The 24,855-nt window shown below is 37.3% G+C and overlaps 1 protein-coding gene across 1 annotated transcript in view; it reads left to right on the forward strand.

The window, feature by feature from the left end:
* The window catches only part of RAB2A (RAB2A, member RAS oncogene family), a 44,055-nt gene that overhangs the window by 9,197 nt on the left and 10,003 nt on the right, over nt 1–24,855 (forward strand). Inside the window, exons 2-6 of the mRNA XM_075704741.1 lie at nt 244–315; nt 4,003–4,070; nt 12,882–12,964; nt 14,347–14,439; nt 18,678–18,789. Of these exons, the coding sequence (XP_075560856.1) occupies nt 244–315; nt 4,003–4,070; nt 12,882–12,964; nt 14,347–14,439; nt 18,678–18,789 (428 nt within the window). The remainder of the gene's footprint in view (nt 1–243; nt 316–4,002; nt 4,071–12,881; nt 12,965–14,346; nt 14,440–18,677; nt 18,790–24,855) is intronic.

Below are 24,855 nucleotides of genomic sequence, written 5' to 3' on the forward strand. Positions count from 1 at the left end.
TTTCTGTGCTTTCACTAACAGAAGAAATTGCCCTTTTGCAAAGGTTTGTAAGCATAATAGTTTTTTATGGTTTAATTTTCCTTGTTCTTTTACTTGGAGGAGGTCATTCTAGGTGAAATCTAGTATTTCAAGTTCTAATAATGAATTTTAGCCAATACATACCATTCACTTTAATTTCTATTGGTTCTTAACAGATTTGTTTTTTTAATTTACTTAAAACTTCTTTCTTTTCTTTTTTTTTAGGTGTTGGGAAATCATGTTTATTGTTACAGTTTACAGACAAGCGGTTTCAACCAGTCCACGATCTCACTATTGGTAGGTCTCTTTTGTCCCCCACAGTGCTAATGGTTGAGCAGCTAGGGTACCTCAGCATACCTTTATGAGTTTGTTGTGCTGCGGTAATGTAGGATTTGTACTGTATTAAGGTAGCAGTGAATCTTTAGCTGATTAATATTTCTTAGCTAATAAAGCCAAGTGGAGGCCTTTTTTCTTATTGGGAAGGTATAATCTGAAAGAATTTTTAAAAACTTATAGCTGTAGTATCTCAACAGTCTCTTCAGAAAAGCTAAAAACTGAGTATGGAAGCAGAATTGGCCAAGCTTGAAATGCATTGATGGTGATGAAAATGGCAGATTTTTCACTAGGGGATGGAATACTAGCCTAGCCACAGAAACTTGAAGAAAAGTTACAGATGTAAACTAAAGCAAAGTTAACCTTAAAGATGAATAAACAAATTTACTATTTCAGAAGACTAACTTTAGTTAGTTAGATAGAGAAGGATTGAAGTGTGGAGTTATTCACTGTTTGGAATGGACAGGGGGTTTTCTTCCTGACTCCTCAATTGGATGTGGACCATTTGTGTTAGGTATGATTTGCTATTGTTGATACTAGGGGAAATGAATGCATGTTGACAGAATGCATTGCCTCTGATCTAATACAGTAAATTATACAAACTTTTCTTTTATCTTTCCACACAACATATGAGGAATAATGTGGGAATAAATTCTTCTGTAGGCAAGCTTAGTCTTCAGATCAGCTTCAATGTTAAGCATGACAGATGCTAGCCTCTGATAAGGTTGCAGAACCTTTGAACTTCTTGATGTTATTTCAAGGAACCTATCAGCTCTAATCATGATGAGCTGTGCACAAAATGTATCCCTAGTCTCTATTTTTAGTTTGTGCCCTGGAATAGGTAGACTTCCTGTGTTTGGGAGTACTAAAATAGACGTTTGAAATACAGACAAATATGCTTCATGTAACAGAATGTATCAGGTGGTTTGGTTATGGCTTCCCTTTCTCTCCATAGTCCTCCCACACCTTGTGTGTGGCTGTCTAATATAATTCAAATTCTTAGGCTAACATCAGTTTTCAAATATTTCTGAGGTCTTGGCAGCAGATAGGCTGGCTGAATGAAGAGCCTGAGTTCTTTAGGGAGGCATGAGTTATTGTCATCTTTTCTTCTTTAGGCCTGCCAAATACATGACACCTTATATATCACTTATGCCTTTGGCAGCCCTGTCACATCAGCAAACTGATAGGCTGTGGGAAACAGCTTTGCCTCAGCAGGGTGGTTGTAGTGCCAGTTCTTTGCCTGGCATATAGCTACCTGGAATTTGGGAGCAAAAACTGAAGTTAGTGGGATGAGAAGGTGAACCTGGATAGCAGTGTAATGAAGCATGTAGGAATGGAGCATGGGAAGCTGCTTGGAAAGGGGAAGAAGGGGCACAGGCTGAAAACACTTCTCCTTTCACTTAACTGACAGGGCACCTGTGTGTGTTTTGGCCAGGAGAATGCTTCTCCCAAGTACCCAAACAGGTTGAGAAAGACAGAGGTAAATAAAGAATGTGGGTTCAAAGTCATAGGAATGCCCATGCAGGGTGAGATGGGACGGGTTGATGGTACCTAATGCACTTTCACCTGATGATGTTAAAACTCCTGAGAACCTGTAGATTGAATAAAAAGGCTTGTGTTACATAGCCTAACTTTTTTCAATATAATACAATGTTTTTAGCCTATGGAAGTGCAAATTCTATTCCTGCTGTGAGCAGCTCAGAAGAGGAGAAGGGAAACTGAAATTGGACATGTGGAAAAAACATATTTCATCTAGGGTTGTTCCAAATTCAGCCCCAAATTTTAGTATAGCTAGCCTAAAATGTTGTCTCCAAGATTTAAGAAATTCAGAGAGAAATATTACCTCTAATGAAAACAAGATGGTGGGGAGGGGAAGATAGGTCAAGTACATAGAAGCAGGTATTCTTCTTTGAGCTACACTGAGAATTGTGTATAATTTTAATAGTGTACTCTAAAAGAGCTTACAATGCAACAACTATCTCGATTATTTTTCATGTGGGAATTGAAGTATCTGTTATTAAAAGAAATGAAGGAGGGAGGGAGAAGCTGCATTGATGCTGTTGGGGTGGGGAACAACCAAAAAAACCAAATTGAACAACAACAACAAACAAACACACACACAGATAAACAACTGGAAATAAAAAAACACACAACATTTGTAGGTAGACATGGGTGACAAAAAACACTGTAAACATTCTATTTGGTTTGTCCGTTGCCTTTAGGACATGCACTTACTGTAAACCTGAACAGCTTCTGTTCCTTCTTTAAAGGAACAAACTAACCATCAAACTGTGTGTGTCATTTCAAATTCAGAATTTTCTCTCAGCAGGTATTTTGATGGAACAGGATGAATATTCTTTTAATTTTTCTATGGGGTTGTGTGTAGAAACTAAAGATACAGGATGATTGCTGGAGTTAAATCAGCAGCTCTATATCTCCATTTTGAGATCAAGTGATACCTGCAGTGTTGACACTTGTAGTAGTCCAAGTACCTTCCCCTGGCTTTGCAATCAACTTCAGAGAGAGCATTGTCATGCACCTGCTTCCTCCTTTCTGCCCATCCCCCTCCATTCTTTCAACTTGTTTGCATACAGTTACTGCAAGCTATTTGGATGCTAAAGAGAGACAATTTGGCCCATGACTTTTATTTGACTCTGGTATCCTGTGTTGGGGAGAGTGGTTCCTCCCTGTCCCCTTCCCCAGAAGTCATTCTCCAGAAAGCAATGCTCTCCCCCCAAGTATTCTAAACAAGCTTTTGAAGAGGCGTTTGGGATACTTCAAATCAGGGCTGCTTAACTGGAAGACTTCAGTCCAAATCTAGACAGTGACCATTTTTAGACAAAACTTAAGCTACCAGATCTTCTTTTTTTCCTGAAATAATGGGTATATGAAGCATAGATTAATGGAAACTTGATAGCCTTTAAATATGTCCACTATCTCTAGGTATTTGTCAGATTTTAACTACTGTAATAACAGCCTCAATTTATGCTTAATTTACTATTAGCAATCTTAAAATTGCTTTAAAGGATGGTACAAAAGGCTGAATTTTTCCTCTGAAGAAATTCCTTTTGTTTATTTGAAACACATTAATTTTTTCCCTCGGTTATTAAATTTGATCTTTAACTAGCTAGAATTTTGGAAGCACTTTTTTTTTCATAAAGGCAGATGAGTTTTAGTTAATACAGTAATAAAATTTATCTTGTTGAAGGTGACGTTTGTATGCTTAATAGAATATTGATAAAGAATCGTAGGTTTAATTTCTTCTAAACTGGCTTCAGCAGTCTGTCATTGGTAGTGTTAAAATAGCTGTGACTCTTCAATTTCCTGTTTGCATTCAAATGGACATGTTTTTCTGCCTCTGATCTAGAGCTACTAAATTGTTTGGAAAACTTTGTAGGAAATACCTTCTTGATGCTTGCTCTAATTAATGCATTTTTAAAGCAGGTGGAAAGTAATAGTTTTTTTCCTATTAGAAAACTTTCCAGCTCTTTCAGGCAGCTGGAAAATTAACTAAAAGCCGATTGTGAAAGAGATTTTTTCCTACAAATACAATGTTGAGTTAACTTAAACTTACGTTCTTGCTTTCATAGTACTTGGCATTCTTCTTTCTGATATATGCTAATAATGTAATCTTTTGTAAAATCTATTCAGGTGTAGAATTTGGGGCTCGAATGATAACTATTGATGGAAAACAGATAAAGCTTCAGATATGGGATACGGTAAGTAATAAATAATAAAAATTATTTAAACGTATGGCTCCGCTAGCTTTCCCTTTGTTCTGGTTAAGCTCTCTATCGTCAGCACCCATGTGAGACGCTGTACTTTGTCTTGCACCTTTCTTTGTTTTCTATGAAGATTTAAAATTTGCTAAAATTTTCTTTTTTTGTGTGATGTTTTCTTAAAACAGTGCAGATTTCTGCTGTTTGCACTGTAACTTCCTCGAGTAACACTTTGCCAGATTTGTAAGACTGGAATTTGTGCTGCCTCACTTTTTTGTGAAAGTTTTCTATGTTATTAGGAACTTAAATTTCTCTAAATAGTCTTTCTCTGCGTTCATGCAAGGTCTGGGTAATATAACATCCTGTTAGCAAATTGTGATGTGTCTACTAGCTTTAATCAAGAATTCTCTAAAGGAAATATTTGCATTTTCAATGTAGAAGAAAAGATAAGGCTCACTGTTTTCATAGAAGGAGACTTAAGAGCTCAAGTTCACTGTAATCATGAAGATAGTAAATACTTCAGACGATCAAGAAGGGACGGGTAAAAGCTTAAATTCTCAAAAAGCCTACCAAAAATCAGATTTTGACTTTTGAGGGGGTTCAGTTAAGAACATACATTAGCAAAGGCAGGTGTTTTCTTCTTGTCAGTCACTTTACCATAGAGCAGTCAGCCTCAATGTCTACACTTGTTGTGATGCAACACAAGACGCTCATGCTGATAGCTGTGTCTTTCAAATGTGCTTAACTGTTCCCTAAGGCAGGGCTGTTTGTTTCCTTTTCCAAAAGCATTTTAGGATACCTTTAGAAACTGAAAGGTAACATGAGCCATAGCCTCATGTATGTGCTCTTTTTGGTGTAGCAAATCGATGAAGGGAGATACGTTTGTATATGCATGCCTATGTACATGCACGTGTATATAAAAATGTAAACAAATGTGATATTTTAGCTAACCTCGTAAGAAAGATCTAAAGTACCTTACTTATTTTACAATTTCATCACTTGAAATGGCATCTACCACCTGTGCCAAGGTCTGTGAATCCTTGGGTTTCACTTTTCCTTTCTGATGCATTTAGGCCAGTCAAGGAGAGTGCAGGTATTGGACCAAATTGTTCATTTGTCTTGTCTGTCTTTAGTCTCTAGATTATTTCCTTTCCTGTGTCTTTAATCTTAGTAATGGTTTTCGATAGTTGGACAGACTGAGAAATATTTTTGTCAAAACTGGTTAGTTGGTAATTGCCTACTATGAGAAGTTAAGCTGTTCTTTTGTGGAAGTATGGTTATTTGAGCTAGTGTCTGTTACAAAAATAACTTTTAGGGAACTAGAAGTGAACAGAAGCTGGTAAGGATCAAAATTACTGTTCTGGGAGCTATTAAGCTTTGTGAGTTTAAAGAAGCTGTGTAGATGAGGTTGGTTGTCTTGTGGCAGTGTAACACCGAGAAATATTAAAATTTCTTCTCCTCAGAAGAACTTCATTGTTGTAGAGAGATACTGGGCTTGTTACCAGGCTGAGTCAGTAGCCCTCATTTTGTTGTTGAGGGAGATGTTCTGTATTGTATTGACTGTTACTAACAAGTCATTGTTGATGAGCAAAAATAAGCAGTAGTTGAAAGAGGGAATTTAAGTTCTCTCAGATGCTGCAGGGGGAGAGATCAGTGATGATACTAAGTAACACTACTTATGTTCTCTAAATTGATATGAATGAGAATTTTTCCTGTGTATTTAAATACAATATTTTTAATATCTATTTCTGCTTCGTTTCATGGAAATAAGTTGTTAAAATGTTTACTTTTAGTGATTATTATGTTTCTATAACACCTTAGTCTTCTTTAGACTAAGACTAGTCTCACTCAGACTGAGACTAAATTTTGGGGGGGCCAGCCTTGTTTAATATCTTTATCAATGATCTGGATGAGGGGATTGAGTGCACCCTCAGCAAGTTTGCAGATGACACCAAGCTGGGTGGGAGTGTCGATCTGCTGGAGGGTAGGATGGCCCTGCAGAGGGACCTGGACAGGCTGGACTGATGGGCTGAGGCCAACTGTATGAGGTTTAACAAGGCCAAGTGCCAGGTCCTGCACTTGGGTCACAACAACCCCATGCAACGCTACAGGCTTAGGGAAGAGTGGCTGGAAAGCTGCCTGGCAGAAAAGGACCTGGGGGTGTTGGTCGACAGCCGGCTGAACATGAGCCAGCAGTGTGCCCAGGTGGCCAAGGCGGCCAACAGCATCCTGGCTTGTATCAGGAATAGCGTGGCCAGCAGGAGCAGGGAGGTGATTTTCCCCCTGTACTTGGCACTGGTGAGGCCGCACCTGGAATACTGTGTCCAGTTTTGGGCCCCTCAGTACAGGAAAGACATTGAGGTGCTGGAGCGTGTCCAGAGAAGGGCAAAGAAGTTGGTGAAGGGTCTGGAGCACAGGCCTTATGAGGAGCGGCTGAGGGAACTGGGGTTGTTTAGCCTGGAGAAAAGGAGGCTGAGGGGAGACCTTCTCGCTCTCTACAACTACCTGAAAGGAGGTTGTAGTGAGGTGGGTGCTGGTCTCTTCTCCCATGTAGTTAGTGATAGGACGAGAGGAAATGGGCTCAAGCTGCACCAGGGGAGGTTTAGGTTGGAAATTAGGAAAAATTTCTTCACGGAAAGGGTAGTCAAGCATTGGAACAGGCTGCCCAGAGAGGTGGTGGAGTCACCATCCCTGGAAGCGTTCAAAAAACGGGTAGATGTGGCACTTGGGGACATGGTTTAGTCTAGTCTACCCTTGATTGGTTTAGTGTGGACTTGGTAGTGTAGGTTAATGGTTGGACTGGATGATCTTAAAGGTCTTTTCCAACCTAAACTATTCTATGATTCTATAAATATCTGAAATAATCTTTTCTTTTTTCATAGGCTAATTTCAAGTAACTTCTTGGTTTCCATACAAGTGAGCTTTCTAGTTAAATTGACAGTGTTTTCTAGTAGTTGAAAGCTTGCACAAAAAAGTGTGTTGTGCAAGACGGCATAATCATTGAAGATGTGTCTCTTTTCCCTAAAACCATGGTGTGACCTGTCCATCCACTTTCAGATATTCTGAATATACTAATCCTTCTTGGAAATTCAGTTATTTTTCATGTATTTACAAATTATTTGGATTTAGTAGTACCAAATAAAGTTCCCGTAATTCATTAAATGAATATTTATTAACCCTCAGAGTTCTTTACTAATTGTTTACTTCATGATATTTTCTACTTGCTTTGGTAGTCAGAGCATATTCCTGTGTTCATGGGCAGTTAGTGAATTCTTCTACTGAATTTTTACTAGTTTGACTCTTTAACCATTGTACCTGCAAGAATGTGGCTACATCTTACAGCTCAAGTTATGATGACTCAGTGCTCATGGCCCTCTGTTTTACTGCTGTAAAGTAACATCAAGAACTTGCAGAGGATCTATTTTGGTTCCTTAAACTAGTTTGATCATCAGTTCACATAGCAGCAAACAGTCTGTGGGAGCATTAAGTTATTTCTGGATCCATGGATTGGGGGCAAATTTGTCCATTTAGTAGTTGTTCCTACTGCAGTTTGTGCAATAGGACCATCATCTGAACTTCAGTGCTGGTAGCTATGTTATTGTTCACATCCATGATGGCACTATAGGAAGCTAAGGTAACTTGATACACCTTCTAGCTTAGTGTTTACAAACCTTTGTCTGTCATGCACTTAAATGTATTTGGTTATTGAAATACTATAGTATTGGTATTTTATTTTCTGACTGGTTATAGATTTCTTGTCAGTTTATCTGTGGCTTCCTACAATAATAGAGCAAGCCCTTGCTTAGGATGAGGCCTTAGATGGAAGGAGAGCGAATCACTTCCTTTTGTCCATAGTGGAACTCCCATTTTAGTGAGGGTAGCTACTTAAACATATTTGAAACCTTTAGGTTTTATAATATGAAATCATGAGGGTACTTGTAATAATGGAGGGTTAAAGCTTAATGTTTCTCTGATGTATTGGGAATTGCTTTGGATGTCCAAATGGCATGCATTCAACAACATCAGAAGAAAAGGCATATGTACAAATGATCCGTATTTAGACATGCGTACAGTTTCACCCTCGGGGATCTTTAGTCCTCTTGAAATTTCAGTTCTTATTAGGATGCTGACAGGGTTATTCTGAAGCAACATGTAACTTGGCTGAATCCTCCACATAAATTCTGACATTCTTAAATTGTTACAGATTCCTCTTCATAAGTGTCTTAGTTCTGTTCTTTTTCAGGAATGTCTTTGCTGGAAAGCAGCAGGTTGTGGTTTTTTATTTTTATACTACTTTTGTGCCTATTCTTTGTACTATGCATGCTAGTAAATCACCTTAAAATCCTTTTGATTCTGGAGTAGAGACATGATTGCAAGAAAGATTAATGCATTTGTGTAAACAATGTGCCATGTGACTAAAAGGCAACTGTTAATTTATTTACAACTTTCAAAACTCTATTCAAAGGTATGTATTGCTTCTCTCTCTGGAACATTGTGTTCCAGGGATCAGCTTTGTGGAGTAGTTCCCAACTGGCAGTTGTCATAGGTAGCGTGACACTTGTGCAAGTTGGTTGTTAGATGCCTTTTAGTTTTCTATACAGCTTACTAAAGTGTAAAATAGTTTAAATGAGTAGTAATTTCCAGTGTGAATGAGGTGTTCTGTCACCAGGTTTGAATGTACCACACATGTATGCCCCTTCCAAAACTGAAGGAGTCTAGAGCTACTAGCTATGGTGTGTTGCAGTTTCTCATTTGTCATGTAGATTTATACTATAAAGTTTCCTCCTAATAAAAAACACTGGTGAGCTTGGATGTTCAAGGCTTGCTGGGATGTACTCAGGTAACTTTGTCCTTGAAGAAACTTTCCAAATTCTTCAGCATTGAGAATAGAGAATTCAATAAAATTAATGGACTGCTTTTTAGGGAGGTGCACTGTTGTGGATCCTATTTCACTATCCAACTATGTTCTTGTACTGCATCCTGGCTTTTTTTATTTTTTCCCCCCTTAGTTTATAGACTCAAAACCATGCAGTTAAGGAACTTGCAAGGAACCCTGTTTGATAGCAGACTTGCTTGCACATTTTGCAACTGACACCTACATGACTACACCACACTTGGAAATGACACTGAGATTTCCAATAGGAATAGTAACACTTGGGAGTCTTTTTTCAAATGTGCCACAGATACTGTGGCAACGGTAACAAAGTTACATAGGTTAAATGTTCCTGAAAACTTTAGTGCAGGCACTAAATCTCTATCTATCTTAGTGACCTAAGGTGATTGATAATGCTTCATGTTCTGCTTACATCATTATTTTGAAATTGTGTTTTGGTCTTTATACTGAGGTATATTTAGAGAAACACATGGGATATATGTCCATGCAGTTCTACAGTTCAAGCAGGGGTGAAGATTCTCATACTATTTTGAAGACTTGTAACTCCTAGGACTCTGATTGTATAATTCTGTAGTATCAGAAAGTTTGGGTTTTTTAACCAATATATGAACTGTAAAAGCTTGCAGTCCGGAAAACAGCCAAAATAATGTTACTTAGCACTTAAAACGTCGCTTCTTTATCAGAGGCCCACATTTTTTCATTAGTGAACTACTCACATCAGAGCTAGCACCTTTTTCTCTGAAGAGAGAAGATGCATGTTCAGGCCGGTTCTGTATGCATTTATGGGTTCCTGTAGGCAACCTTGTCTGAGTTAGAACTTCTACATGTGAAAGAGCTGTCATGGTCTATCTGTTACCAAAAAGATGTTGCATCTTTCTACTTCCACTGCAGTACAACTCTGAAAGTGGGTATAACCAGGGGTTGCCTTGGAGCAAAGGCTTGTGTTGCTTGTACTAGATGTAATATGGCCTTGGGAAATACCCTGTTTAACATTAATTTATTGGCTTCTGCCACTACTGTTCCCCAAGCGCTCCCTCTCCCCCCTTCCCCTCCCCGCCCTCCCCAGCCCTGGCACAGGTTGCCTGGAGACATTGTGGAGTCTCCATCCTTGGAGATCCTCAGAAGCCATCTGGACACGGACCTGGGTAACCTGCTCTGAGTGGCTCTGCTTGAGCAGGGGGGTTGGAACAGGTGGCCTGCAGAGGTCCCTTCCCACCTCAACCATTCTGTGATTCTATGAAAAAAGCCTTTTAATATGGAAGAGAAAAAATAAAAGGAAGTGCTGGATTTTGGGGGAACATGGAAGGGATGGTAACAATATTAGTTCCACTTAAGATAAAGGGCTTTTCTCTGGTATCAAAGCTGTTTTTAATTTATAGTGAGCTTCCATACTGCTCCTTCTGTCTGTTGCTCCTTGTAGCAAGTAGCTAAACTTGGGTCGGTCCTACTGTGCAAGACTGATAAAGTACAGTTATAACGCATTCATATTTCTTTTTTAAAAAGTCAGTTTTGGCTAATAGCCTACACTTTGTTTTTTCTTTTTTGAAATAGCTTGTCCCCCTTGGGGGAAAAAAAAGGGGGGCAGCGCACAGAGAGCGAATTGTCAGATGAAAAATGCTTGAAGTAGTAATGACACTAAAAAAAAAAAATCTGTGGAGTATATTCTACATGCCTAAGCCTGCTATGTTGACCTTCTAGGTGTCTCATTCAGAATGGTACTGTTAAAATAGACAGGAAATGATATATAGAAGGTGTTTATTTTATATATATTGTAAAAATATATAAACATAAATATCATGGAGTTTCTTTACAGAAACTCAGTTTTCTTCTGTTCAGAATGAAAGGGAATCAATTTGTGCTGCCTGTTGGTATATGTAAGCACAAATTCGTTATTGCAATATTGGAAGATTGTATCTTCTTTGGTGAAGAAGGGGTAACATTTTCCACCCTTTCCCCAGTCTTTCCTTCAGGAAGTAATGATATTTAAATTTCATCATGGGCAAGTGAGACACGATTAAAAATGTTACAGTATTTTCAGGATTTCGGTACCGAACTTTTGTAAGTGACTCGTGTAAAAACTCACAATTCTTACGTTCTTGTAAGATCTGCTAGAACCTCTGGCAGTCTCAGTTGACCATGATTAATTTACTTGGAGATGAACAGTTTCATGTGTCAAGGTGGAATTTACAAAGGTGAAACAGGAAATCTTAATGTGGTAGACTAAGTCTGCTTCATGTGTGATTTTAGGCAATATGTGGAATACACTGGTAACAATAACATGTCTGTTGTCTAGTTAGGAGAAAAATGTTTTACGCATCTATCATGCACTTGAGATAGTCACCACACCAAGAAAAAGTTGTAGAGTTTAGTGCAGCTTCTGGGTAGGCAACCAAGTATTGTGCTAAAAACTTGGGGTTTTTTTTCTATTCCTTAGTGTATTCTAGCAGACTGTCTGTATTCTATTACCTTAGTTTGCATATAGATGCACTTGGACTCTTGGCCAAGTGCATATGCTGGTGTATTCTAATCATGTTGAAACTACTAAATATATTGTCTGTCTTTTGTAACTTTTTCCACTGGAATGGCTGAGATAAAGTGTTTTCTTAAACTGAAGTAACTGATTATTCTGGAAGGTAAGGATGCTTTCTGAAGATTGAACATGTTGAAACTTGTGCCACTGTTGTTCTTAAGTGACACAATCTAGGTGAAGTTCTCCTTGAATTCAAGAAGACCTTACGTTAGAAAAGTACAGTAACTGTGAGAAGAGAAAGTTCTCTGTACACTAATTTTGTAGGTAGGGCTGAAGGGTAGCCTGTATTTGATAAATAATCTTGCTTTTCATGGTATTAAATCGTGGTAATTTCCTATAGTTCTGCAGATAACTGTCTTACTGCATATAGGGTTTTTTTCAGCATTAATATTAGTATTTCTTAATGGTGTTCTGTGTTATCTTTGGATTATGCTAAAGCTTCTGTTATTACTAAATATTAGAAGTAAATGTTTCTCTAACAACTGTCAAGTGCTAGATAGCACTTTGAAAAACATGAGCATGGGGAGCTCAAGGTCTGCAACTATGAATATTTATTTTTCAGGACTATGTTCTTTTAAGTGCTGAGATTTTTACAGAATACTTTTATGTGAGAACTATCTAATTTATGTAGGATCTCTTAAGTTTTTCACCAGTGCATATGAAGAGGACTCTTGCATCCTGTAGCTGTTTGACAAGCATTATTTATCAAGTACAGAGGAAATTGATTAACTGTGGAGCAGAACTGTGTAAAATTGAATTCAGAACCATTTTCTGTTTTTTCATAATAAAATGATTACTGAAAGAATTCCATCTGAAGACTGTTGAAAGCTGGCTGCAGTTTATGATATAACGGATAAAATCTGCATCCTTGGCCTTCCAACAACCTTTACACCAGCAGATGGTGGGCGTAAAGATGTCATTCATCATTTATTTACAATGGGCTTTATTTATTCTAGTGTCAACAGCTGCCCCAGGGAGCAGGTTATTGAATTCAAATGTGAAGCTCTGGGTTATTTGCTTCCTTTCAAATTTGTCTTCAGAGCTTAGTTGCTAGGAGTCCATTCTGTGCTCTAATAATGATTCATGTATTGTGAAGCCGTTCAGTAAATTGGGTTGTCAGGGATTGCCAAAAAAGGTTTAGGGGTCTTGTTCCGATTTTTTTTTTTTTTTTAACAGCACTGTGCTGTAGTTGGTGTCTTCTCCTTATGTGCCTTCTGTTGCTAGTGTTAGAGACTTTGTCCCCGGTTGTCCCCTCTCTGGTTTCCCTTCCATACTCTTCCTTGTCCCTATCCTCTCACAAGTAGAATTCTGTGATTCTAAGTTTGTGGTTTTCAGCACCAAAAAATAAACTTGAGGTATGAAATAATGAAACTTTTGTCTTCTACAGGCAGGGCAGGAGTCCTTCCGTTCCATTACAAGGTCATACTACAGAGGGGCAGCAGGGGCTTTACTAGTGTATGACATTACAAGGTAAGAATACCAAGGAGGTATAACTGGATTAAAATTATATATCTTTGTAGAATTGTGCTATGGTATATAGCAGTGTTAAAATGTCTAAGTTAGTTTGGCTTTTTGTATAGATATTTAAAATTTAATGTTTTGCCAACTTTCCTTGAGTGCTCAAAATCAACATATAGCCTATGTAACTTACATACTTCCAATTTTCTCTGTATAGCAGTTGAGAAAAAGTATACATAAAGTCTCAGGAAGAATGAAACAAAATATTCTTATAAGCGATTTGACCATGAACCTCTGGATTACCTTCATTGAGAAAGACCTTGAAATATTTCATTAATTCCTTTCTAGTATTTTTATTACCATGAGATATAATTTTTCTTTAATTATAGCAGATTTTTTACTGAAGTGCCATTCTGCAAAGGAGTGAAATAGTAAAACATCAAGGCTTGGTTACATAAAAACACCAGGAAACTTCTACCATTGATGTGTTTATGAGGTTGGGAAAACACGGGTCTTAATGTGATTTTTTTAGCAGCTGTTCAGAAGTGACTAAGGTTTTCCTGCTGTATTGAATAAAGTCTCTATACAACTTGTTATCTGCAAAACTGTGGGTACTGTGTCTGGTTTATGAAAATATTCAGGCTCCAAAATCCTGTTAGGGGGTGTGGCTCCCTTGTGGATCTTGGGTCTTGTTGCTGAATTAAGCAACAACTTCTACTTGAGATTTCCTAGACATTTTTCCTTTTGCTCCCCGTTTATTTTTAAATATCAAGAAGCAACATATTCTTCCCATTAGATTTCCAGCAAATGAATCTTTGATTCATAAATAGATGGTTTTACTCTTGTGAAATCTTAAACACACTTTACAAGCATGTGATTTAATATTTAGTGTACACATTCTATAAAATCTGTAACATGCCATGTTCATGTACCTTACTTTAAAAGACTTTGCTAAATTCATTTTTCAGTTTGTAAACTCAGAAAAAATAATTGTCAACCATTTTCTGCCTTCACTATGACAAATAACTACTATGTGAGTATGTGATTATTTGTACTGTTGTTTGAATTGGTTGAGGCTGTTAGGGACTTCTGAAATTCCATTCAGCAGATGTTATATGTATATAAAATTACAGATTCTTATAGCTATAAGAATTCTCTTTGCTTTTTGTAGAAAACATGTTTTCAATTGCTTTTTAGGCAGAGTTCATTAATGCTCCTTGTTTACTAAATTTTTGTTCACCTATTCTCCGTCTCACAAAGGGATTACTAGCTTTTATCCCTGGAGCATGTGTACTAATAAATGAGTTGGTTACTCAAGTAGAGAAGCTGACTAGCAGAAGGGAAAGAGATTTCTTAAAGTACTGCTTTTAATTTTCATTCTCTTCCATACTTAGGAGGGACACTTTCAACCACTTGACAACTTGGTTAGAAGATGCTCGTCAGCATTCCAATTCCAACATGGTTATAATGCTTATTGGAAATAAAAGGTAAAATTTAACCAGTTATGATTTTGTGAGTGGTAAAGATTTATGACCTCTCAGGATTTCAGCTTTTGTGTTTTCTTATTTGTAGGCAGTATGTTAACTTCAAATTACTTTCAGTCACTGAACGTAGTTCTATAGCAAATCTAAAACCTTTCCTTTTCTAGTTAGACTAATTCAATGTGCAGCACGTGTGGATCAGCTACCTTATGTTCTGAGTACCTTTTTTAGAAGTAATGTTATTTTAAGAGGATTGACTGAATGCATGAAGTCATGGATTATATGATTTATTTTTCTTTTTTTTACATTTGGAATCACCATTTAGGAGCACCTAGATCTCTCCCTTATAAAGAGAATATGACTCCTAATTCTAGGTGTTCTAAAGTGCTTTAGTTTTTGGTTAAGAATCACAGCAGAGAAAATGTCATTAAAAGAAAAGAAGCCCATACTACAGGATTCACTTCAAAAACTTTTCTCAAATGTAAGAAGTGCATACCTCAGTGTTTATATGAGACATTTCTGAATCCTAAGCCTGTTTCGTATTCTGTATGTTTTAGCTGGGGTTGGGGGCACAGAATGCTTTTTCACCATTTCCTAGTGAATTCAGGCTGCTCTTAGATATTGGGTGATGAAAATACAACTAGAAGTTTTGGAAGTGTGTTGTGGTTTAACCCCAGCTGGCAATTAAGCACCACACAGCTGCTTGCTCACTTCCCGCCAGCTGGGATGGGGGAGAGAATTGGAAGAGTAAAAGTGAGAAAACTTGTGAGTTGAGATAAAGACAGTGTAATAGGCAAAGCAAAACCTGTGCAGACAAGCAAAGCAAACCAAGGAATTAATTTACTACTTCCCATTGGCAGGCAGGTGTTCAGCCATCTCCAGGAAAGCAGGGCTCCATCACATGTAATGGTTACTTGGGAAGACAAAACACCATTGCTCTGAATGTCCCCTCCCTTCTTTCTTCTTCCCCCCAGCTTTGTATGCTGAGCATGACATCATATGGTATGGAATATCTCTTTGGTCAGCTGGGGTCAGCTGTCCCAGCTGTGTCCCCTCCCAACTTCTTGTGCACCCCCAGCCTACTCGCTGGTGGCGTGGGGTGAGAAGTAGAAAAGGCCTTGATGCTGCCTAAGCACTGCTCAGCAGTAACTAAAACATCCCTGTATTATCAACACTTTTGAGCACTAATCCAAAACATAGCCCCATACTAGCTACTGTGAAGCAAATTAACTCTATCCTAGCCAAAACCAGCAGAAAGTGTGTTACCCAATTTGTAAACTATTATTTACTTTGTCTTCTCATCAGCTAGACTGTCCAAAGTTCTAAAATGGTTCACTGAGACTTCGATCTGTATTGAAGGTCTTTATAAAAACACATCAGTGAATACATTAAGTTTATCTGTAACTTTTCTAGTTTTTGATCCAGTGAACTGTAGCATCATGTCTAGATTTTTTGCTGGATGTAGGGTTTTTCCAAATATGAAAAGTATCATCTCAGAATTTGATAACCCATTAGTTATGGGCCTTTACTTAATTGACCTTAACTTGTCTCCATGCCTTAGCTATTCTTGAAGGTAAAGATGCCCGTTGAAATAATGGTGTGTATGCTTGTCCCTTACCATTTAATGAACTGATAGATCATTTCTTAGATACTGCTGAGAAACAGCCTTGTGGTACAGAGAGTCTGGCTTTGCTCTGGCCTGTTCACCTCTTATTTTCTTCTTCTCCCTTCTATTTTTTTCCCTCTACCTCCCTGTGAAAAACATGTTAAGCATTAAGCAGTTCTGAAGCTTGTCTGCATTTTTATACATAATCTGGAAAACGACTAATGACGTTCTTTTTAATTGAGGAATGTGATAAGCATAGTATTCACAAATTAATATAAAAATGTAATCTCTTTTATTAAATGAAGCTTTGGTAAGCCTGTGATGTCCCTGACCAACTGTTCTTATGCTTATGTGAGTAAAAATATGGCACTGAGAGAAACAGTAAAGTGTACTATTTACTTGTCTCAAGTACTACATGAATTTGCATACTTAGTTGACATCTGTAACTGTTCCTGAGTCTTCTTAGCTGTTGAACTAAATTTTTATGCCTTGCATTCTGCTGATGCAGCCTGTACCACATGATTGTATATTGTAATATGCTACTTGCAGCTCGCTCAGTAATTCCCAGTTGCAACTAGATTTTTTTTCAAACAATAAATATACTTAAATTATGTATTTTAAGTTACAGATTAAGGTGCCACATGAAGTAAAAGTTCTTTAAGAAGCTTTTTAAAGAGGATTATTTTCAAGTCTCAAAGAGGAGGATGGGAAAGAAACTTCTTCAATTATATTGCATTATCCTGAAAGTGTGTTACAGGAGTTCTTAGCGTAGGGCATGGGTGGAAGGAAGAATGTGTATACAAGCATAGTATTTTTGAAGGAATTAATTTTGTTCTTACGAATCCCAAAAAAGCACTTGGTATACATTAGTAGGACTGACTTATTGCTGGATTTGAGGAATGTTGAGAATTTAATCTGAAATATAATAGCTGTTTTTTGAAAACATTACAAATACTAGTGTTAAAATATGACAAATACTGTACTTAATCTTCTTTCCAGAACAAAGCATAGCTATATTGATCTAGTAAGACCAAATGCCTCGAATTATTGGAATGGAGAGAGGAAGACAACTGTGGTTAGTAGAAGCAGTTAAAGCTCTTTAAGAATATGTTTAGATATCAGTAGTGAGTTTTGACTGGGCTATCACTGCAGTTTTCCATGCAGCTGCACTATTTCAAGTCAAGAGTTACTTATTTCTGTTCTGTCGTGGAGGTAACACTGTAGCGAATCAAGGTTTTAACTAAGATATTTTTGAGGGTAGCGTGGTAGTAGCAAAGACAGACATTGCTCAAGTTCAAAAATATGATGTCAGATAGCTACTTCAGGGATGTGCAAATTAACACCTTGTTAAGATAACTTAAGCCTGAGGCTGAGATACTGTGAACACTTACATATAATGAACATCAACTTTAACAATGTTTTGAGAAGACATTTCTGTATCCTTATATTCAAATGCTCCATGTTTAAATGATGTGCTGAATTGTCTTGACTCTGTAACTCATCTGAGCTAGCATGTAGTGGTAAAAATAACAAAAACCTGCTTTGCTGCAAAATAGATGCCACAGTGAGTATCGTTTATTTTTTAATATATGTGTAATTACAAGAATGGCAGCACTGAAGTCCAGTGTGATACTTTTTACTGGTATTCTGGCTGCAAATTAAACCTCTGTATTTGCATGCTGTTTAGTTTAAAAATGTGTATCTGAGAAGACATTTTTACATGCACAACTTAAATGAAACTATTTAAATATATTTTGTATTTATTGTTTATGTATAAATGTAGCATTGTTATTGCTCAAGATGTAATATACTTACAAAGAAGGACAGAAACTGTGTACTCCTTGTTCCTAAAGAAGCTTTAAAAAGTAAGAGTGAAATACTTATATGTCTATATGACTTACAGAAGTGGATTTGTCTTCAGTTGTCCGGTCGAAGAGGGGGTATTTTTTCTGTTATTTTGTGTAATATTTAACTTTCATCTAACCTGCTTGCAAAGCAGGAAACAAGAGATTGTATAACAGTCACTTCAAGCTCTTCTGCTGCTAGAGGGCCAGGCCTGGAGTTTCAAAACCTAAATGCTAGTTTGTTGGGAGAGAACAGCTAATGTAGTTCAAAATAACTTATTTTTGCTTTTAAGTCTTTTTATCAGAACAGAAATTGACTGTATGAAGTTTTGTTACCAAATAGAAAAAAATAACTCTATTTTAAAAATTATTTTCAGTATCATTAAGAAATCTTCTATAAAACTTCCTTACCAGTTCAGCTTTGCAGTGTGGATTGGTAGATAACATTATACTAGAAAGGAGTGATATTTACCTAAAATGACAGTGTCTAAAGTTAGCGTTCAAGAAATAGCTAGATAAGTATACACACATCCTGTTGAAAGCCATTTCTTGAAGTCTTTGATAAGATCTATGTCAGCTAGGATTGATAGCTCGAGCAGATGTGATGTCTGTGGCTACTCCATATACTATAAGTGCAAGACTTACAGTAATTCTGCTTTATGTAAGGGCTTGAGTAGATATTCGTATGTATGTGAGTTCTAATGAGGGCTCTTGGTTTATAAGCATGTCTCTGAAGAATAAGATTTATGTGGACAGGTTAGACCACCCAACTAACTTACTCTTTTCCATCTTAGTGATTTAGAATCTAGACGAGAAGTCAAGAAGGAGGAAGGTGAAGCATTTGCACGAGAGCATGGACTTATCTTTATGGAGACATCTGCCAAAACTGCTTCCAATGTAGAGGAGGTAACTTTGCTTAACAGTGGTATTTTAGTAAAACAGTTGTTTTGAATTGCACTTAGTTATTTGTACAGATACTATTCCTCTAGGTTTTGGATTCCTTAACTTGAATTAACTACTCTTTTAATTTATATTATGAGAAAGACAATGCCTATGTAATATATTTGTTCTTTTTTAAAATACTTGATCAGAGAAATGGGTGCTTCTGTCTGTCCTGAAATCTAAAAAGTAAGACTAGAATAAATTTGCTAGTCCAAAGCAAGTCAAGCTATTGGTATCCTTGGCAGATGTCAGTCTAACCTGTTCTAAAGACCTCTAATATTTCACAAGCTCTTCGGAGTGATCTCTTGCAGTGCTTTGGTATTTGTATTGTTGTCATCTTTACCCTCTGCTACCTAGCAGGCATCTTTGCTGCAATTCACGCATGCAATTTCTTTTTCTGTCCTCTACAGAGCTGCTGAAGAGGCCATTATCTTGATTGCTGTAGTCTGCTGTGTATTTGAATAAGTTTTTCAGTCTTTGCTACTTTAAAGAACTTAAGTCTTTTGAGGTTTTGCTTATAGTTCATATTTCTGGACATATGTGAGTTCTTATGTATCTCACCTTGATTTAGTGCATGCCTTTCTTGAAGGGTAGTTGTGATGGGTTGACCTCAGCCAGCAACTAAGTGCCCATCGAGTTGCTTGCTCATTCCTCCTGTCCAGTGGGATGGGCAAAAGAACAAGAAGAGCGAAAGCAAGAGAAACTCAGGGGCTGAGATAAAGAGTTTAATAAATGAAGGAAAGAGGTGGGGGAAAGCGTGATGGAAAGGTAGTCGCTCACAACTTTGCACAAACAGATTGATTCCCAGCCAGTCTCTGAGCAACAGCTACTTTGGAAAGACTACCCTTTGTGTTTTTTACTGTTGAGCATGATGTCATATAATATGAAATATCCCTTAGGCCAATTCTGGTCAGCTGTCCTGACTGCGTTTCCCCCCTGGCCCTGATTTTGCCTACTCTGAGCCCTATTCACTGTGAGGGGGCAGAGTAAGAAAGAGAAAACCTTGACACTCTTTAGCTACTGGTGAGCAGTGCTTACAACATTGGTGTGTTATCAACACTGTTTTAGTCACAAATCCAAAATGCAGCACCATACAGGCTGCTGTAAAGAAAACTAACTCCATCCTAGCCAGACACAGTACAGTGGTGGACAAAGAGCTCCAGCTGAGATGTTAGTCCCATGTAAAGCAGAAAGCTTGCTTCATATGTCTTTCAGGCCCGTATTCCGTTCATACATCGCCACTTACTAACCTTTTTTTACAATAGCATGACATAGTTCAGCTTCTCATGCTACATAATCTGCCCTTTTTCCCAAAATTGTTCTAAATGCAAAAAGGTGGATAACTGGTGAGATATTCTTTTAGTGGTAAAGCCTTCTAGTTATGAAATATGTAGTATTTTTTGAAAAGTTATAGTAAGAGTAACAAACAGCTTTCACTGGCTTCATTCTGGTTTGTTACTTCCTGATTCTAACATTAGCACTTCTCTCCATGTCAAAAAATATATACTAGTGAATGAGTTGTCCAATACCTAGTACATCTCCGATTATCAGGAGAGAAATGAGCATAAAGGTCTTTGTCAAAAAAGTTCAAATAGAATCATCTTCTGATGATACAAGTGAGTGAGTGCTTGCATGTATTAACTTTCTAATTCTGATGGAAAAGCTTTAGGATATAATCCTTTCTAGTGACAATCAAATGCATTCCTTAAATGGTATTCTCAGTCCACTAAAAGAGGTGCCATGATCTAGAATATTTACAGCGAACAAGCAAATTCTTAATCTTTGAGCCAGTAAAAATAAGTGAGGAGAAACAGTAGATATGGTAGGTGACAGATACTACTTTGTGGACGAAAGAAGAGACCATTTTAATTTTAATGCTGATTCTGGACTGTTCAGTATCAAAAAATAGAAGGAAATGAGGAAATTGTGTGGAATTTCATTCCTCAACATTTGAGGAAAGAACAAGTAGTATGCAAAATGGAGGCAAATCTAGCAAGCCTTCAGTACTTGACTTCAGGACTGGAAAGAAATTATAGTTTTGTGACTGCCTGAGGATGTAGAAACTAAACAGGAAGAACAACATTTGAGGTAATTCAGCTAAAATCAGATGAAATTTTAAACAGAAGAAATCTGTGGCCCTATGTCTACTCATGTTATCTTATGTGGTGGCATTGGAGAACATTTTTACTGGCTTCTTTGGGAGATTAAGGGCTAAGTAACATGGTTTTTGCTAGAAAGGGTATGTATTTATACTGTTGAATATTTGCATTATGGAAGTAGACTGGATCAAGAAGGCTGGACATTGCAAGTCTCTGAATTTGCATCTGGATTATTATATCAGATATTTTCAAATGCATTTGTATTACATGTTGAAGCAGACACTTTCTTCTACTTCCTTAGGTTTCAGATAAATCATCAAAATACTTTCATACATTTAATCTGAGTCTTTTAAATAGAACTACTGGGGTCAAAGGGGTGCTCCCTAATTGTGTGGAGGTTATTGGGGGATGAGGGGAAAAAACCATGGGACTTTGGCGGGAAGGAGTATCCCCTTAATTACTCAGCAGCATTTTTAATCCATGCTGATAAATCACTGGTGACTATAGTGTATTATGCATGGGTTATGTAGTTAACCATTACAGTGCCAGGATGCCTGTAGAAATCTTTGAAGTCAAACAGGTCTGTATAAGATACAGCATCAGCAGTGTTGAAAGAGCAGGTGATTTTACTTGAGATACGGATATAGCCCCAGAGAAAAATGATAGGTGTAGATTCTAACGAGATAACAGTAAAGACATACGCAAACAAAAGTTTACATGAATACAGCTTTAGAAATATTTAATAATTATTTGTATTTATTAGGCCTCTCTTCTTTTCTCAACTCAGTTTTATCATTCTATAAGTCCTTCTTAAATACAAATGTTTAAGATTTATTTTTAATTCAGTTATCAGCCTTCTGTCCTTCTTACCCATCAATAGGAAATACTCCTCAAAAAGGGTGCTTTGGAGAAAGACACTTTACTATAAGGCACATGCATGTATACATACGGAAATGCATAGATACAACAGGCTAGAACACTCCCAGATAAATAACTGGTGTCTTGTTTTCTCTTTCCTTTCCCAAAAGAGGGATTTTACCATACAGAGATCATGTAGTTGACTAATAAAGCCTTGGCCTGCTGCATTTGTGCCTGTGTTGTGTTGCTTAGTGGTTGCTATGCAAAAACAATGTAGTAACGGAGATGTATTTCTGGGTATTGAAGGAAGTAATGTAAGTGTGATGGCCAGGAAAAGTGACAACAAAGAAGCTACACAGTATTCAGTAATAGGGCTTAAACTAGTTTTCCACCTGTTTAAGAGGAATAGTTAGATCCAACTTTGAGGTATATGTCTGAAGTAGAATTAGGAAGAATATCTATTTTTTCTGGCCAAACTTGTTTTGTGGATTAAATGGTTTTTTTTTTTTCTCATTATACAGCTGGTTCTCAAACTTTGCTTTCTGAATCTGAGGCAAAAGTACTCATGGCAAAAGAATCAAGTCTGTCGAGGGTTTAAAAATAATTGTCTTGCATTGTTCAAGGAAACCCTTCCTCAAATCACTTGAATCCTGTAGTCCTCTGTAGCCTACCCTTAGTATGTGGAAGCAGCGTATCTCATTATAAACATACATGGCTGCTTGAAATACTAGTCGCCAGAATTTTATTTATTTAACAAAAATGCTTTAATGCATGTCTTCAGAGTAGAAAATGGGGTAAATTCATCTTTAGTTCTTCAGCATGGCTGCTTGTATCAGTAATTTCTGAAATAGTAAGGGAAACTTCTCAGGCAGTTCTAAAAGCCTTCTGAGGTAATTCTTCATGGAAAAAGTTAAAATAATTTCAGAAGTGTTCTGAATCAAATGACTCTGCTTCCTAAAAAAGCAAGGTAGTAGCTGTCTAGTATTTTTTTTCTGAACTGCTCACATTGCATTTTCAAGTCTCTTTAGTTCATAGAAGATGGATTAATTCTTATATATCTTTTGGTTGACATCAATAAGTCTCTCCACTGTATAGCTTGCGTCCTGCAGGTGTAAAGAAACTCTTCAGCGAGTGCTTTTTATCCATTTTAATTAATCTTGAGACAATGTTAGCTATACAGGTTACTGTATTGTTCTAAGTCCCACACAGTTAGTGGGTTATCTAACCACGTTCCACATATTCTGAACAGCTACTTTGGTAGGGGCATTTTTACAGCACCTGTAGATCTGGCATGCAATTCTTAACTTTATTGTCTCTAGTGTAAGTCTAGACTAATACCTGGCCCTGCAGCAACAGGGCTAGTAACTGCGTGGCTCTTGTACGCTGAATACCAAGTTCTTGTAATTGGGGAATTCAGGAGGGGCAATGTGGCATTACAAACTGGTTGTGCTACCTAAGTTAACAGACAGATCTCCACTGTAAAGCACAAGCAGATAGCCATAAGCCTTGTGCTCCTAGTCAGTGCTGTTCAGTGTACAGACTAATTGCATTTCATGTGGATGTAGTACTGAAACACAGCCACACATGGGTGTATGTCTCCTGTGTTGTACCAGAAGCAGCTAAATGTTCAGAGGAGACTTTTTTTGCCTAATGGATTTTTTCATCTCTGTAGTTGAAAATACATGTTTCTCTGTCAAAAGTGACAAGATAAACCTCTAGACTTTGTTTTGATCAGTTTGACATTGTTTCTGACCCAACTGTATCTTACCTTGTGTCATAGATGTCTGTTGTAGATGTTTGCAAGCTAATGGTGGAGTCCTTAGCAGTTTTTTTTTATGTGAACAAATTGGCTTCTGTCATTAACGTTATTTAAGCTGTTTCCCTTGTTTAAACCTGATTTCCAACACTGTGTAATACTTTAGTCAATCTCTAGCCATAGCAGTACATTGACCTGTTCAGTGCTCGGATCTTAGGACAGTTTAAAAATGTTCATTGTGTTCTTCGGGATTATGTCTTGTAACCTACATCTTGGATAAAAACATCTAACAGTGGAGAATATCCTGTTAGCTGTTTATGTTGTGCAAGGCTGTTGGGGATGTTTATACCTGTTTGCACAATAGGTAGTTGATAGTTGGAGTGGGAAGTAGATGTAGGCTCTTCCTTTGTAGTTTCTGTGAAGGCTTCTAAGAATTCAGTGTGACCACAGAATGAAATCATCATGTTGAATATGGAATGGGATTAGGTGAGAAGAGTTTCTGAATCCTTGGGAGGATAGAAGCATTATTGGGGGGGCGGGGTGGGTGTTAAGCACAAGGTTATAATTTGACTGCTGTGCAAAGCCAGTTATACTAGTCTCTTCAGTGGTATCATATTTATTTAAGCAGTTTTGTTGTTGTTGTTGAGTTCCTTTTAGCCTCTGTCTAAAGCTATCAAGATAGTCAGCTATCAAAACATAATTGAATTTTTGTGCTTTTTTTCTTCAGTGATTTCTAAGCTGTATCACCAGTCCACTTCTTTCTTTACAGTTCTGTTTAAAAAAAAACCCAAACACCCCCCACCCCAAAAAAAAAAAAAGAACTTGACTATGTTTTGGAAATGTTCAGTAATGTACACTCTGAGCATGGCTGTTGGATTTCTCCCAGTAGAATGCATTGTTAAATTTGACCTGAAACACTGAACTTGTTTTTAATTCATGTTGAAAGGAATCTGGTGTTAACTTTTAAAATCTTGGTTATCATATCTGTTCTACTTTTTTGAATTGTGGATGGAAAGGTGTGTGCTCTGAAGTACTGCTTGCAGAATTCAATGTTGCTTACGTAATTTTTTTTTCCTAAGAAAACACTGTGATGCCTATGAGTAGGCTTTTCACTTGTTTGCACTTACATCTGATGTCCAAACCTCAGGCATGTTTGCACTTGTTTTAATCATAACATCAGTTACTTTCCTACCTTGCATTAAAACTACACATAATACTTAGAATTTTCTTTCATTTGCAAGAGACGTTAACAATTTTATCACATTTGGGTTTTTTTCATTGGTAGTTCAACAACAGTGTATGACTGTTAATTGTAGT

Source organism: Pelecanus crispus, chromosome 2, assembly GCF_030463565.1.
Source record: "Pelecanus crispus isolate bPelCri1 chromosome 2, bPelCri1.pri, whole genome shotgun sequence".
Taxonomy (NCBI): Eukaryota; Metazoa; Chordata; class Aves; order Pelecaniformes; family Pelecanidae; genus Pelecanus; species Pelecanus crispus.